Below are 17,672 nucleotides of genomic sequence, written 5' to 3'. Positions count from 1 at the left end.
TTTCCCTCAAATCAATAATAAAACTGTAAACCTTAGCATCTGTATCTCTTTTAAGGATCGGTAGAATTGGGCTGTTGCAAACATTGTAGGGAACTTCCTCAACTACTCCTGCCAAAATCAAATCATTCACAATGTGTATCAAAGCAATTTCACCTTCCCTCGAAATTTTATACTGTGGGACAGGTGGCAGAGATACTCCCTCCTTTACCGTAATATGTACTGGGGGAATACTCATCTGTCCTACATCAGTATCAGAAGTGGCCCACAATGATTTTGGTTGGGAGGCTAATACTTCAGATTCATGGAGAAGACACACTCGCTCTATTTCTGGATAATTTTCGTTCAACACAACCCGCACTCCTTCTGGGGCACAGCGAATAGTAGCTCGAAAATGTTTTAACATATCGAGCCCCATAATATTATCTGGTGTATTTGGAGACAGCAAAAAGGGACAAGGGGCAGCAAATTTATAAACATGAAATGCAACAGGTTGAGACAGTGGGCTAGAAGTAGGTGTTCCATCGAACCCTATAGCTGTAATTACCTCGCCAGACAGGGGAGCCCTTGGAACCAAGTGTTTGGACAAAGCGCTACGAGTAGCTCCTGTATCGACCAGAAATTGATCAGTGGAACCCAAAACATGTGCTTCTATGTATGGACCTCTTTGATCAACCGGTACCTCAACCGATTCCACACCCCATCCTACGCAACCCTATGCATAGCGCTCATCACGTTGTTCAACAGAGCCACCCTCATTTATCTGATATTGATTGCGATTATCGAATGTATTATAATCTGTCTGACCACGACCCCTTGCTCCATATCCTCCCCGATCATTCGTCCCATAACCTCCTCGATCATTTGTCCCATAACCTCTCGGTCCTCCATAATTATTCCTGGACCTACCACTTCCTCGTCCCCTCCAATTACACTGTTCTCGAAACAATGGACAATCTGCAATCCAATGTCCAAACTGTCTACAGTATGCACACTGATTCACAGATATGTCGGAACGAGGAGGAGGAGCGTTATTATACGATCCTCGTCCCCCTCGATTGTTTCCCCTCGTAGCCTGCACCTGAGCCAACATTACCTTCGTCTTTAAATCCTTTGCTTTCTTATCACTACTTTCCTTTGCCTCCAATTCCTGTCGTTCATAATATTGAGCCATAGTCAATAAAGAAGCAGGGGTTGCCGTGGTCCACGAACTTTCACTCGTCTTTAATCGTTTTGCAATCTCCGGTAGGAGATTAGCCACATATTTGTCAACGAATAAATGTCTGCCTGTATCTTCTGTCAATGATTGTCCACTGTAATCATGGAACGCTTCCTCAAAGCGAGAAAAGAAATCTGAAACCGATTCATCCGTTTTCTGTTTACAAGAGGCTAATATGGTCCAATCAATCTTTTTAGCGGGAACGAGCGTTTTTAATTTATTTAGTATGCACCCTGGAAGGTCCAATATTAATTGACAAGGCTTACATGCTGGTTCCCTGTCTAAGTCAGCTTGAACTATATCTTTCCAACCTGCCCCAAGAGTCGTGGGATCATCAAACTTACGAATCGCTCTCCACATATCAGGGGGAAATATTAGCCCAAAAAACAGATCAATATCAACTAACGTCATAATACATGATGAAATCGCGCTTTCAACACTTTCATAGAAAGCCGCTGGATTTTTACGGGGATCAGGCAAAGCATTCTTAAGCGCCATAACATCTGCTCTATTCTAAGGCGTATAAACACAGTTATATATAAAATACCCCTTGGCGTCTTTAGATGTTTTATCATCATCTGTGCCATCCCCTTTATGAGGGACATACAAAGGCGCAGCTTCTCGCATAGGTCTAATATTAATCGCGGCGATCTTATCTGTTCCAAAGATAGAGCATTCTTTGGATATCTCCGTTGATTCGGACGCAGGCGGACCCTTTGACTTTTCCAACTCCCGTAGTCGTGTCGCCTCATTCCGTAGCTGAACCAAACGTTTGAAAAATTCATCCGCATCTGAAAGAACAAAGAGACCTTTACGAAAGTTATCGCGACCCTTGGATATATCCTTGGGTTCTAACTCTGGAGAATATTTTCTAAAGCGTTCAACAACCTCATCTCCAAAATGATCTAAGAAATACATTCGCTCCTGATCAGACCATTGTTCCATTTGCTTACTAATTTCAGAAACAGTGATAGTATTAATATTTAACTTTCGTGCAAACGAACGCAATTCCACAGTTCGTTCCGCATGTAACCTTGTACGCTGTGTATTCTGGTCGTCCTCATCCGCATCCTTGTTCGGAGCCGTAGGTGCGACGTACGGAGGCGGACAGCGATCTAGTAATGAAAAATCATCTGTTTCATTAGTAAGGACCGGATAAAGAGGACGCCGGATGGGAAACTGACCATTAACCTGTAAATTATGTTCCCGAGTCTCCCTCTCTTTCTGTTCCTGCAACTCCTTCTCCTGTAGCTGTAAAGCTTTGTCGCGTGCAGCCTTTCGCTGCACCTTCTCCGCCAAGGCTTCCTCACGCTTCATTCGTTCACGCACCTCTTTCTCCCACATACGCACACAATCAAACATCTCTTGTCTAGACCTTCGCTGAAACAAACACTGCTCCACATACTGAACCTTTCGTAAATCAAATGACCCATGTAGTGGCCACTGTAATTCACGATCGGCTTTACTGTATTTGTGCCATAATGTGCTGTACATTATTGGCGGAATGCCAAATTTTACATACATCTCACGATTTGGAGTCCCCTCTGGGGGAGCCGGCTGTGATTTATTTAATCGATAACTGGTACCATTCTCAAAGCAGCACATTCCTCGGAGCGTGCAGAAAACAGGCATGTTCAAAAATACCACGAAAACGTGATACTACATAAAATGGCACTTAATGTGTTTCATACACGGTGTGCCGTTCAAATCAAAGAAATCAGAGAAATATCCCTACATGCCTGCCTATGTGAGGTGCACTCCACATATAAATCAAATTCAAAGATTCAAATGTTAGCTAACTCAACAAATTCAAATTCAAATTCAAAAAGCCATAGTAAGTGTCAGTAGACTACCTCACCAATCAGAAGCTTACAACAAATTCAAAAAGCCATAGTAAGTGTCAATAGACTACCTCACCAATCAGAAGCTTACAACAAATTCAAAGAGCCATAGTAAGTGTCAATAGACTACCTCACCAATCAGAAGCTTACCGAATATCTTCAAACGTCCAAGATCCATCTGCCAAGTTCTGTGATCGAATCAGCCAAAACGGCACTACACGACAATCCAAGATCGGAATCTCAGTCGAGGACCGGCGCCACCTGGAAGGTCAGATCAGAAGGAAGGAAAGAAACACCGTGGATGCCAAGACTCGGGTCACTCAGTGGCAGCGATCGCTTCCATGGCGAGTTTCCAAACCTTCGTCGCGACCTCTCCTTTGGGCATCCGAGTCGCCAATGAGTCCCTTCGTGGTCGCCAATTGAGGTGTTGGGTTCAAATCAGGCCTACATACTCTGCTAAACTCTCGGACACCTTAGTATAGAAGTTGGCACGGACACTGGAAAATGCAAAAGACAAGTTTATTAAGACCCCATGGGGTGGTGGTACATTCCTACAGCACCCTTCGGCAATGTAAGAAGTAGCACACCGAACATCGGTGCGCGACCTCTTTTATACAGTTTAATGACAATAAAAAGATAGGCGGTTACAAGTTACACACTTTAGGTACATATAAGGTCATTTTTGGAACACAGCCAGCATGTGGGAGGAGTTTAATGGCACTGGTCAGTTTGTGCTAACATTCCTAAAGAATGACCAGTCGATGCATATTGCGCATGTGCGCTTGACCAGTACTAAAAATAGCCTGTTGCCGAGCAGAATAAATGACCATGGGTATCGAGAAAGGACAAAGGGGCACGCTGACCACGAGGCAGCGTTTTCATACAAAATGGAAGTCGGAAGGGTTCAAAATGGCCCCCGTACATTTTGGTCAAGGTAACGGAAAAGATCGTGTAGCTGAGCTAAACGCTAACTCAGGAGCTGCCAAAACACGACATCCGACGCTCCTCTGCTCCAGAGATCACACGGTAATAGAGGAGCTCTGGCTCCGCCGCTCCTCTGCTCCAGAGATCACACGGTAATAGAGGAGCTCTGGCTCCGCCGCTCCTCTGCTCCAGAGATCACTCGGTAATAGAGGAGCTCTTGCTCCACCGCTCCTCTGCTCCAGAAATCACACGGTAATAGAGGAGCTCTGGCTCTGCCTCTCCTCTGCTCCAGAGATCACACGGTCATAGAGGAGCTCTGGCTCCGCCTCTCCTCTGCTCCAGCGATCACGCGGTCATAGAGGAGCTCTGGCTCCGCCTCTCCTCTGCTCCAGAGATCACACGGTAATAGAGGATCTCTGGCTCCGCTGCTCCTCTGCTCCAGAGATCACACGGTAAAAGAGGAGCTCTGGCTCCGCCGCTCCTCTGCTCCAAAGATCACACGGTAATAGAGGAGCTCTGGCTCTGCGCTCCTCTGCTCCAGAGATCACACGGTAATAATGGAGCTCTGGCTCTGCCGCTCCTCTGCTCCGGAGATCACACGGTAATAGAGGAGCTCTGGCTCTGCCTCTCCTCTGCTCCAGAGATCACATGGTAATAGAGGAGCTCTGGCTCCGCCGCTCCTCTGCTCCAGAGATCACACGGAAATAGAGGAGCTCTGGCTCTGCCGCTGCTCTGCTCCAGAGATCAACGGTAATAGAGGAGCTCTGGCAAGCTCCCCTCATAAACAGAACAAGTGCAGCTTTAAATTCAGCACTGCGCGCTCCCCCACACGGAGAACAAGTATAGCAGCCGTGCAAGCTTCCCTCACAAACAGAACAAGTGCAGCTTTAAATTCAGCACTGCACGCTCCCCCACATGGAAAAGAAGTACAGCAGCCGTGCAAGCTTCCCTCATAAAAAGAACAAGTGCAGCTTTAAATCAGCACAGCACGCTCCCCCCACAGAGAACAAGTACAGCAGTCATGCGAGCTTCCCTCATAAACAGAACAAGTACAGCTTTAAATTCAGCACTGCGCGCTCCCCCACATGGAGAACAAGTACAGCAGCCGTGCAAGCTTCCATCATAAACAGAACAAGTGCAGCTTTAAATTCAGCCCTGCAAGCTCCCCCACACGGAGAACAAGTACAGCAGCCGTGCAAGCTTCCCTCATAAACAGAACAAGTGCAGCTTTAAATTCAGCACTGCACGCTCCCCCCACAGAGAACAAGTACAGCAGCCGTGCAAGCTTCCCTCATAAACAGAACAAGTGCAGCTTTAAATTCAGCACTGCAAGCTCCCCCACATGGAGAACAAGTACAGCAGCCGTGCAAGCTTCCCTCATAAACAGAACAAGTGCAGCTTTAAATTCAGCACTGCACGCTCCCCCCACAGAGAACAAGTACAGCAGCCGTGCAAGCTTCCCTCATAAACAGAACAAGTGCAGCTTTAAATTCAGCACTGCACGCTCCCCCCACAGAGAACAAGTACAGCAGTAATGCAAGCTTCCCTCACAAACAGAACAAGTGCAGCTTTAAATTCAGCACTGCACGCTCCCCCACACGGAGAACAAGTACAGCAGCCGTGCAAGCTTCCCTCATAAACAGAACAAGTGCAGCTTTAAATTCAGCACTGCACGCTCCCCCCACAGAGAACAAGTACAGCAGCCGTGCAAGCTTCCCTCATAAACAGAACAAGTGCAGCTTTAAATTCAGCACTGCACGCTCCCCCCACAGAGAGCAAGTACAGCAGTAATGCAAGCTTCCCTCACAAACAGAACAAGTGCAGCTTTAAATTCAGCACTGCACGCTCCCCCACACGGAGAACAAGTACAGCAGCCATGCAAGCTTCCCTCATAAACAGAACAAGTGCAGCTTTAAATTCAGCAGTGCACACTCCCCCACACGGAGAACAAGTACAGCAGCCGTGCAAGCTTCCCTCATAAACAGAACAAGTGCAGCTTTAAATTCAGCACTGCACACTCCTCCACACGGAGAACAAGTACAGCAGCCGTGCAAGCTTCCCTCATAAACAGAACAAGTGCAGCTTTAAATTCAGCACTGCACACTCCCCCACACGGAGAACAAGTACAGCAGCCGTGCAAGCTTCCCTCATAAACAGAACAAGTGCAGCTTTAAATTCAGCACTGCAAACTCCCCCACACGGAGAACAAGTACAGCAGCCGTGCAAGCTTCCCTCATAAACAGAACAAGTGCAGCTTTAAATTCAGCACTGCACGCTCCCCCACACGGAGAACAAGTACAGCAGTAATGCAAGCTTCCCTCACAAACAGAACAAGTGCAGCTTTAAATTCAGCACTGCAAGCTCCCCCACACAGAAAACAAGTGCAGCAGCCGTGCCCTCTGAGAGCCAGAACTATAACACCAAGAATCCGTACTGTACCCGGGTGTGTAACAAGGAGGATGGACTTCATTCACCTACTTTTCTCACTACTAAAGAATTAGGATTGACAGACCCTGACTCAGCAGCCAGGTGACAGTGGGAGGGGAAAGGTGTTTCTTGTGCTCCTCAGATCAGGGAGTACTGGGCTGCGACAGCTACTGTTCTGGTTATTTAAACCTTGTTTTGGATACTTTAGCAATAAATCCTTAGAGTTATTAATGTTTGAATCCCCTCTCTCTTTCTCGCTCCTTCTTAGCCTCTATCGCTGTGGGATAACCGGTGCTTCCTGCGCAGCTCTGGCTGCCGCCCTTCGCTCCAACCGCTCTTTGCTGGAACTGGACTTGAGTTGGAATGACCTGAGTGACACTGGTGCGACCCTGATCTGTGACGCCCTGAAGCACCCAGACACCCGGCTGCAGAAGATCCGGTAAGGAGCGGAGGGAAAGAGGGCCTTGGGTTTTCTGTATCATCTGAGTTTTCTATTTCCCTCTGTAGTTATCAATCAATCAATCATAACATTTGTATAGCGCGCTACTCACCCGGAGGGGTCTCAAGGCACTGGGGGAGAGGGGTCCGTTACTGCTCGAAAAGACAGGTCTTGAGTTGCTTCCTGAAGGAGAGATGGTCCTGGGTTCACCGGAGGTGGATGGGGAAGGAGTTCCATGTCTTGGCTGCCAGGTAGGATTAGGATATTCCTCCGGTGGTAGCTCTGCGTATGCGTGGAACAGTGGCGAGAGCGAGGCTGGTCGATCGTAGCTGGCGGGTGGGAGTGTAGAAGGTCAGGCGGTTGTTGAGGTACTTGGAGCCCAGGTCGTGGAGAGCCTTGTGTGCGTGGGTGAGGAGTCTGAACATGATCCTCTTGCTGACGGGGAGCCAGTGCAGGTCTCTCAGGTGGCCGGAGATGTGGCTGTGTCGGGGGATGTCCAGGACGAGTCGTGCGGAGGCGTTCTGGATGCGTTGGAGTCTTTTCTGAAGTTTGGCTGTGGTTCCGGCATAGAGGGTGTTTCCGTAGTCCAGGCGGCTGGTGACGAGTGCCTGGGTGACCGTCTTCCTGGTTTCGGTGGGGATCCACCGGAAGATTTTGCGGAGCATGCGCAGGGTGTTGAAGCACGATGATGAGACGACGTTGACTTGTCTTGTCATCGAGAGGGAGGAGTCCAGGATGAAGCCCAGGTTACGTGGGTGGTCCGTTGGCTTGGGAGTGGTGCCCAGGGCAGGGGGCCACCAGGAGTCGTCCCACGCGGAGGGCGATGATCCCAGGATGAGGACTTCCGTCTTGTCTGAGTTCAGTTTCAGGTGGCTGTTCTTCATCCACTCGGCAACGTCTTTCATCCCTTTGTGTAGGCTGGTTCTGGCGGTGGCGGGGTCGTTGGTGAGGGAGAGGATCAGCTGGGTGTCATCGGTGTAGGAGATGATGTTGAGGTTGTGTTGGCGTGCGATGGCTGCGAGGGGGCTCATGTAGACGTTGAAGAGGGTGGGGCGAAGTGATGATCCTTGTGGTACGCTGCAGATGACTTCGGTGGCCTCCGATCTGAACGGGGGGAGGCGGACTCTCTTGGTTCTTCCGGTGAGGAACGAGATGATCCACTCCAGTGCCGTCTCTTGGATTCCGATGTTGCTGAGGCGCTGCACTAGGGTGCGGTGGCAGACAGTGTTGAACGCTGCGGAGAGGTCCAAGAGGATGAGGGCCGCTGTTTCCCCGTTGTTGAGCAGGGATCTGATGTCGTCAGTGGCTGCGATGAGGGCGGTCTCGGTGCTGTGGTTGGCTCGGAAACCGGACTGCGAGTGGTCGAGGGTTCCGTTCGCCTCGAGGAAGGAGGCAAGCTGTCTGGTAACGGTCTTCTCGATGACTTTGGCAGGAAAAGGGAGGAGCGAGATGGGGCGGAAGTTCTTGAGGTCGGTGGGGTCCGCTGTTGGTTTCTTCAGGAGGGCGCTGAGCTCGGCGTGCTTCCAGCTCTCTGGGAAGGTGGCGGTGTTGAAGGAGGTGTTGATGATGTCCCGGAGTTGGGGTGCGATGATGGAGTCGGCCTTGTTGAAGATGTGGTGGGGGCAGGGGTCGGTTGGTGATCCGGAGTGGATGGTGTTCATCGTGCGGGTAGTGTCTTCGGTGCTGACCGGGGTCCAGGCGCAGAGGGTGGTGGGGGGGCATTGGTTCAGAGGTTGGGTGCGTGGTCTGTGCGCCGAAGCTGTTGTGTATGTCGGCGATCTTGCTGAGAAAGAACGAGGCGAGTGAGTCGCAGATGTCTTGCGAGGGAGTGATGTCGTTGTTTCCGGCCCTGTGGTTGGAGAGCTCTTTGACGATGCTGAAGAGTTCCTTGCTGTTGTGGGCATTGTTGTCCAGTCGTTCTTTGAATGCTGTCTTCTTGGTGGTGCGGATCAGCTGGTGGTGTTTGCGGGTGGCGTGCTTGAGGGCATTCATGTTGTCTGTGGTCTGGTTGTTGCGCCAGGTTTTCTCGAGGGTGCGGCAGTTCTTCTTGGAGTTCTTAAGTTCGTCGGTGAACCAAGAGGCTTTCTTGCTGCCGGGTCTGCTGGGAGGGGTCTTCAGTGGTGTGAGGTCATCTGCGCAGTTGGTGATCCACTGTGTGAGGTTGCTGGCTGCTTCGTTGGGGTCCGTTGTGCTGGCGGGAGGGTTCTGGAGGTGATGAGCTGGTCTGCAGTGATCTTGATCCAGCTCCTGCGGGGAACCTGTTGCGGGTGGTGGTGGGTCGTGGTTTTTCTGAAGCTGAAGTGGACGCAGCTGTGGTCAGTCCAATGAAGTCCGGTTGAGTGGCTTAAGGAGATGTATTTGCTGGAGGAGAAGACTGGGTCAAGCATGTGGCCGGCGTAGTGGGTGGGGGTGTTCACCAGTTGCTTGAGTCTGAGGTTGGCAAGGTTGTCCAGCAGGGTGGTGGTGTTGCTGTCCTTGTTGTTCTCCAGGTGGAAGTTGAGGTCCCCTAGGAGGATGTAGTCAGCGGAGGGGAGGGCGTGCGGGCTGATGAAGTCTGCGATGTCTTTGCTGAATTGTGTGCTTGGGCCCGGGGGTCAGTAGATCAGGGTGCCTCTGAGTGTGGTCTTGGGGTCAGTGTGTATCTGGAAGTGGAGGTGCTCGGCGGCAGTGAGGGTGTCGTCGGAGTTGGTTGTAATGCGGATGGTGTTCTTGTGTACGATGGCGATGCCTCCTCCAGTCTGGTTGACGCGGTCCCTCCGGGTGATCTTGTATCCGTCCGGGATGGCGATGGCGATGTCGGGCGCTGAGGAGGCGTTCATCCAGGTTTCCGTGAGGAAGGCGACGTCTGGTGATGTTGTGTCGAGCAGATTCCAGAGTTCCACGGCGTGTCTGTGGACGGAGCGGGTGTTGAGCAGGATGCACTTGAGGTGGTTGCTGCTGGTGATCGGCTTGGTGGGTGCTGTGTAGGTCCGGAGGCAGGTGAATCGGCAGGCTTGGCAGGTCAAGGGTCCGTGTGTGCGCCTCGGGGTAGCTTGATAGCGGCGGCGGGTCGGCCGGCGTTGAGTGCGTGGAGCGTGGCGGCATCGTAGGTCCAGCGGGTGGGCTGGCATCGGAGGGGGCCAGGGGTTCTGGCGCTGGGCGCGGTCCAGGCGCGGACGGGCGCAGGCGGACTTGCCTTTTGCGCGCCTTCGGCGAAGTGGGAGGGAGGAGCAGCTGGGAGGCGGGAGGGAGCGGGGCGGCGAATGAGGGTCGGGGAAAGGAAGGGGGTGGGGCCACAGGGGGGTAGCGGCGGGGAAGAGGAGTGGTGGGAAAAGGAGAGGCGGGAAAAAAACTGCGGTAGCGGCGAGGGGGGAGGCCTGAGGGCAGAGTCCCTAGCAGGCAGCGGCTAACCACGGGCAGGAAGCAGTGGCAGGAGTGGGCAGCAGTGGTGACCTTGCACGCGGGGGCCGTGTGGTAGGTGGAGCGACCTGGAGGGGTCACAGCTCACTGCCGCGCGGTCCCCGCCATATATGGCCAAGTGGGAGGGAAGAGCAGCTGGGAGGCGGGAGCGGGCGGCGAATGAGGGTAGGGGAAAGGGAAGGGGGCAGGGCCGCAGGGGGGCAGCGGCAGGGAAGAGGAGTGGCGGGAAAAGGAGAGGCGGGAAAAAACAGCAGTAGCGGCGAGGGGGAGGCCTGAGGGCAGAGTCCCTAGCAGGCAGCGGCTAACCACGGGCAGGAAGCAGTGGCAGGAGTAGGCAGCAGTGGTGACCTGGCACGCGGGGGGTGCGGTAGGTGGAGCGACCTGGAGGGGTCACCTACGAGCACAGCCTCTCTCCTCCACATGTTTGTCTTGCAGGAGGATTTTGTAGTAGCAGCGACCCAAGAATGGACTAGAAGAACGTTCCCAAAGGATGAATGTCTGAGTCATTCCTTTATGATGCTTTAATCCATGGCTCCACAGGCCCACCCTATCAGTGATTCTTTAGGGTCCGGTACTCTGCTCTTCATTGATACCAAATGAGGAATCACGTGTTTGCCTAAATCATCTTCTCAAGAGTCCTTTTCCAATCCAAACCATTCGCTGTCGATCGTTGAACATTCCCCTTCACCTTCAGGTTTACTCTCAACAAAACCATTCACTTGAGGTCTCTACAGAGCTGTTCTTTCATACTTGACCCCAGTTCTCCTTCTATACAAACTGTATTCCATCACACAACACTGTGTTTCTAGGACTCCTCTTTCCAATGAAAACGGTTTCTCAGAAGTGACACAAGCACTTCACAAGTCCCTTCCCCACAGACCTTCTTACAAAGCCCTGTGTGATAGTTCACTAATATCATTGAATGCTTCACATGAAATAAAATGTCCACAGCCCTAAAAATGATTGCTATTCCCTATAGTTGACTGGGTATTTAACGTGGTCAGCGGTGGTTGTAGGACATTGTGTTCACTTCAGTATTTGCACCTGTGCAGCAATGGTTCACTTCCTCTTCCAGGTAAAATAAAGGAAGTAATCAGAACCACTTTTATGTAGTGTTAAACCCAGGTAGTGTGACTGCACTGACTCTCATCAAATCACACTTCTCTTCCCAATATCCATTTCTTGATCTTTCTCTGGCTGTAGGATGCGGGGTGTGGTCCACCCTGGACCATCCAGCAGATTGTTGGCTCTTGTCATGTGATTGTTGCATCCATCAAAGGGGACACAAGGCCTCTAGCAGGGGATGTGCACTTGCGGCTGGATGATGGGGCCTCCTCTCTGGGGCCTGCATGGGTCAGTACACTTTCTGTTCCCCGTGCAGGTCAGTGCCCAGAGGTTTCATCAGGGAGCTCAGACTTCACTGACATCACACTAGGAGCATCATCATTCACTTGAGTGTGTTTCTGGCTCTTGTTCACTGGGCCTCAGTCAGTGGTTGTCAGCCATCTTGTTTACAATGGACGTCTCCCACTGCACACTTCCATTGTTACTATTTCCATATCACACAGTCAAGCAGAGCTCTATTTATTTATTTTCTCGATTTTCTTTCTTGCTCCAATAAAACTACCTACAGGAGCCTAATAAAGTTACCATTTCGAGGAAGCTTTCAATGGCAGCTGCTCCATATGAACACACACGTTTGACAACAAGATTTGAGGCTGCGAAGGACTCTTTGAACATCCCTGTAGAACCGAGGGGGCAGCAGACATTGATGATCCTACAGACCCGCCTCCAGCTGGGGGGTTGGGTAACACTGAGGAGCCCTGAGGCCCTCAGAGTGAGTACAGATGGTTTCATCCCAGACTGTCTGGACAAATATCTCACCTCTGTGTGGATCATGCGGAAGACATTTTGCCCACAGCATTCTAGGAATTCCAAAGTATTTTCATTTATTGCTGAGTTTATTGGTTTTAAAATGGTTTCATGACCTAGTCCTGCTGTGCCTCGGGCTATGATGAGTGTTGATGAATTTGGATTTCATCATTTTTTGTTAAATGAAATGTATGTTTGATTAATAACATTATGTATTTTGGCTGTGTTTTATGGACTTTATCTCAAATAAACAATGTTATAATAATAAGATATTCAAAGACCAGGCATGTGTGAGGAGCAGGTGGGGCATCACTTGTACCTGCCTATGAGGTGTGAGGAGCAGGTGGGGCATCACTTGTACCTGCCTATGAGGTGTGAGGAGCAGGTGGGATATCACTTGTACCTGCCTATGAGGTGAGGGGCAGGTGGGACATCACTTGTACCTGCCTATGAGGTGTGAGGAGCAGGAGGGACATCACTTTTACCTGCCTATGAGGTGAGGGGCAGGTGGGATATCACTTGTACCTGCCAATGAGGTGTGAGGAGCAGGAGGGACATCACTTTTACCTGCCTATGAGGTGTGAGGAGCAGGTGGGATATCACTTGTACCTGCCTATGAGGTGAGGAGCAGGTGGGACATCACTTGTACCTGCCTATGAGGTGTGAGGAGCAGGTGGGACATCACTTGTACCTGCCTATGAGGTGTGAGGATCAGGTAGGATATCACTTGTACCTGCCTATGAGGTGTGAGGAGCAGGTGGGACATCACTTGTATCTTCCTATGAGGTGTGAGGAGCAGGAGGGATATCACTTGTACCTGCCTATGAGGTGAGGGGCAGGTGGGATATCACTTGTACCTGCCAAATAGGTGTGAGGAGCAGGAGGGACATCACTTGTACCTGCCTATGAGGTGTGAGGAGCAGGTGGGATATCACTTGTACCTGCCTATGAGGTGAGGAGCAGGTGGGACATCACTTGTACCTGCCTATGAGGTGTGAGGAGCAGGTGGGACATCACTTGTACCTGCCTATGAGGTGTGAGGATCAGGTAGGATATCACTTGTACCTGCCTATGAGGTGTGAGGATCAGGTGGGATATCACTTGTACCTGCCTATGAGGTGTGAGGAGCAGGTGGGACTCACTTGTACCTGCCTATGAGGTGTGAAGAGCAGGTGGGAAATCTCTTGTACCTACCTATGAGGTGTGAGGAGCAGGTGGGACATCACTTGTACCTGCCTATGAGGTGTGAGGATTCAGAAAAGGGGGTGGTGATGCTCATTGCACCATCAGGATTCAAGCAAGCCGGGCCGACGACGCCTGAAATGGCAGAAACCGGTCCCCGGAAGCTTGTTTCCTTCCCAGTGTAAGAATTGGCTTGGTAGTTTGGTTTGCCCTGTTCCCATCATGCACTGGGACAGGAACAGACTAATTTGCATATAGCCAGGTTCTGAACTGGGATGGTGCAGTGAGCTAAAAAACGGTGTTGGATCTAGCCCTGATCTCTTGACTGGGTGAGAGTATTCTGCTTAATTCAGAAACTCTGTCCATCACCACCCCTTGTTGTTAAATATTTTGTCCACCCTAAGCGTGGAAGGGTATACTCAGATGTGAGTCCCTTGCTCATTGCACCATCAGGATTCAAGCAAGCCGGGCCGACGACGCCTGGAATGGCAGAAACCGGTCCCCGGAAGCTTGTTTCCTTCCCAGTGTAAGAATTGGCATGGTAGTTTGGTTTGCCCTGTTCCCATCATGCACTGGGACAGGAACAGACTCATTTGCATATAGCCAGGTTCTGAACTGGGATGGTGCAGTGAGCTAAAAAACGGTGTTGGATCTAGCCCTGATCTCTTGACTGGGTGAGAGTGGTCTGCTTAATTCAGAAACTCTGTCCATCACCACCCCTTGTTGTTAAATATGAGGTGTGAGGAGCAGGTGGGATATTTGATATCACTTGTACCCGCCTATGAGGTGTGAGGAGCAGGTGGGACATCACTTGTAGCTTCCTATGAGGTGTGAGGATCAGGTAGGATATCGCTTGTACCTTCCTATGAGGTGTGAGGAGCAGGTGGGACATCACTTGTACCTGCCTATGAGGTATGAGGAGCAGGTGGGACATCACTTGTACCTGCCTATGAACATATGGGGGAAGTATTTGAAATGATGCGTGGAAAAACTGGAACTGGAACTAGCCTGGAAATCAGGGACTGACAAATCAACCCTAAGCAGACTAGCTAATGCGGCAGCAAAAAGGAAATCCTTTTTGGAGGATAAACAATCACTTGCAAATCGTCGGCATGGTTGGACTATTAATAACTCTTTTACCTCATTAAAACCTCTTGCATATCTTACATCCCACTTCAGCGGTCACTTAAAAAAAGCATTCACAGATTATAGGATGGGCATGCACGTCTCGAAGGACTTATTACCTTCTTGGAAACACTCACACCAGACGGAGCAATGTCGCCTCTGCGGGTACAAAACCGAAACTCTAGCCCATCTTTTCTGTGTATGCCCGGCACTGATACGACAGAGACGACGTTATTTGAAATACATTTTTAACGAGCTGAATATTCGATCATGCAGACACGCAGTTACAAGCTGGTTGGGAGGAGCTTCCATTATCTTGGCATGCAGTGGAGTCAAATTTCTGGACGAGGCGAGAAAATGCTTAGGACAATCTGATCAGGGGGAACATCGTGGCGGAGGGCCAAATTGAGACTAGAATTAAAGATCCTGAGACAGACTGTGGAGCCTCCGAGGAAGTTTTTACTTCCCTACTTCTTTTTAAACTGCATCGTTTTTAACTTTATTAGATCTTGAGAAGTAATAACTCAAGAACATTTTATTAACTTTGCATTTTATCTTATCATGTGAAATTTGCAATAATTTTTATTAATTACGCAATAAATCTTTTGACTTGCACCTGCCTATGAGGTGTGAGGAGCAGGTGGGACATCACTTGTACGTGCCTATGAGGTGTGAGGAGCAGGTGGGACATTACTTGTACCTCCCTAAGAGGTGCGAGGAGCAGGTAGGACATCACTTGTACCTGGCTATGAGGTGTGAGATGCAGGTGGGACATCACTTGTACCTGCCTATGAGGTGTGAGGAGCAGGTGGGACATCACTTTTACGTGCCTATGAGGTGTGAGGAGCAGGTGGGATATCACTTGTACCTGCCTATGAGGTGTGAGGAGCAGGTGAGATATCACTTGTACCTGCCTATGAGGTGTGAGGAGCAGGTGGGACATTACTTGTACCTCCCTAAGAGGTGCGAGGAGCAGGTAGGACATCACTTGTACCTGTCTATGAGGTGTGAGGATCAGGTGGGATATGTGATATCACTTGTACCTCCCTAAGAGGTGCGAGGAGCAGGTGGGATATCACTTGTGCCCATCTATGAGGTGTGAGGAGCAGGTGGAAAAGATCCCTTGGAGTGTCATGGTGGGGTGGTGGCTACTCCAACGATCAAGCTCACTGTGATTTATCGTTGTCATGGTTACCTCTCCCCATACAGCGGTGTTCGGTTGGTGCAGCGGATGCGCTCGTGCATCCGTACCACCGGGCACGTGGGAGTCGGAGAGCTCTAAAGGACCTCTACGCAGCCACTCTTTTGATTCTCTCTGGATTGTGCCCTAACCTTGGGTTCACTCAGTATGAGAAGAATGTTGGGCAGTGGGCACTTGGTTGGCTGGTGTGATTGATTTCCGTTTGCAATGTGTATCAGTATTTATTGGCCTGTATTGTGTTTAGAGAAGGTAGAGGATTGCTGGAAAAGAGGAGGTGGTCTCCACGGTGGTTGGTAGCTCTACTAATGAATATGTACTCAGTGATGTCGTAGATACTGCGCATACTGGATTATTTGTTGTCATTTATGTCCACAATATTGAATCAGTATCTGACCCTCTCTTGTCTCCACAGGCTTGCAAAGTATTCCATTAATTCGTCTGTGATTGATGATCTGAAGGGAGCTCGACCAGGGCTAGAGATCGTGGAGGACGACTTCTGAAGAGCTTTATTCTGAATGTCCGGGGTGTGTTGAGAACAGTGACGGAGGTAGAGTTTTTGGAACACCACTGGTGAAGAGAATGATCCTGGACGTCCTTGGTGTGCTCAGAGCTGGAGGTCCTCTACGATAACCTGTGAAGTGCTGTATCTTGAACAAAGATGGTGCGGGGTCAAAGCCCCCTCACCAATAGTCTACTCTACATTGACAATTTTTCAGTCACTGCTATTTCACGCTATGTTTGTGTAACACGGACAATGCTAATATGTTATTGAAGTTAAATCACTCCAGGGGGTCTGGTCAATCACCAGGTTTGAATGATGCTGCTTCAGACGCTGCAAGAGGCCTCCATGGGCCTCCTTTGTCCAGACTAAACACATATGGATCTCATTCAAACACTGACTGTAGAGTGAGTGAGTGCAACGTGTAAATAAGTCACATTATAGGCTGATTGTCTCAGAGAACTAAAAGAATCAGAAGGGTGAGCCGTGACCAGCTCAATGAAGAGAGCAAGAACAAAACCCCTCCGAGAAGTTGCCAAACACACTCTGGGATGATAAAGTAGAACATGAATGAAGTATGACAACAATTACAACTCTGTGACAGTGAGAGACAAAACCGTAGACACGAATGTGAACAAGCCAGGGTCAGCACCATCTGAAACAGGCCTGTAACACAACACACAGCTGTGGAGTGTGAGAGTCACAAACTCAAAGATAACACATCACAAAAGAAACGGAGGGTGAGAAACACAACCTCAGTTTGATGTGTTGCTCTGGGCGGCATGTCTAGATTAGTTTCAGCAACTGGTGATCAGTCGGGCCGCCTTCCACTCTTTCGTTTTGTTGCACACACTCCCACTTCACCTGACAATGGAGTCCCGGGGGTGACACTCGCAGAGTGTTCTCCCCCGGGCTATTTCGGGCAATGGTACTCCCTGGACTGTCACGCGGCTGGGGTGCTGCAGGGATTGGTTGGTGGCGATAGCACGAGCGCGGTCACCCCCAACGTTCTATTGCGCACTTCGGGAGGAAAGAAGAGGTAGGGCTGGCTAAATTTGGCCCGCCCTACCACCCCCTTTTTTTGTATAATTTCTGTATAACTTTCTGTATGACCTTGCCAATGATTGTTTTTTTATATGCAATAAAGTTCATTACGAGTGGTTGTCGCTTGGACAGGTGGCAGATTTGGAGGAAATCAAGACCGGCAGGAAAGGGTGGGGGCATTAAGAATAGGTTCGGACAGAGGGAAGCAGGGGAGAGAAGTTGGAGTCAAGAGGTAGGCAGGGATGGAGATAGGCGTTTGGGGAGGAGGTTTAGGCCGAACAAGGTGGGGAAATAGTTGACAGGGGGATATGGCTTAGGGGATGGGGGTGTTAGTTTGGGAAATGTTTCATATTATGATCTGTTATGTATTTATATTGTATATTGCCTACCTGTCCAATAAAGCCGGCTTTTACTCCATTTTATTGTTGTTTATTGTTATTTTTTTTATATAGCGCATAAATCACCCGAAGGTCTCAGAGCGCTTGCATTCACACCACACCAGA

The 17,672-nt window shown here is 50.0% G+C and overlaps 1 protein-coding gene across 1 annotated transcript in view; it reads left to right on the top strand.

Annotated features, from left to right (window-relative positions):
* The window catches only part of LOC144763081 (ribonuclease inhibitor-like), a 197,589-nt gene extending 180,222 nt beyond the window's left edge, over positions 1-17,367 (top strand). Inside the window, exons 9-10 of the mRNA XM_078648382.1 lie at positions 6,677-6,847; positions 16,039-17,367. Coding sequence (XP_078504508.1) covers positions 6,677-6,847; positions 16,039-16,126 — 259 coding nt within the window. The 3' untranslated portion in view covers positions 16,127-17,367. The remainder of the gene's footprint in view (positions 1-6,676; positions 6,848-16,038) is intronic.
* The last annotated feature ends 305 nt before the right edge of the window (positions 17,368-17,672 follow it).

This window comes from Lissotriton helveticus, chromosome 6 (assembly GCF_964261635.1).
Source record: "Lissotriton helveticus chromosome 6, aLisHel1.1, whole genome shotgun sequence".
Lineage (NCBI taxonomy): Eukaryota > Metazoa > Chordata > Amphibia > Caudata > Salamandridae > Lissotriton > Lissotriton helveticus.
The sequence above is the reverse complement of the archived record's forward strand: the minus strand, read 5'-3'. Positions and strand labels throughout refer to the sequence as shown.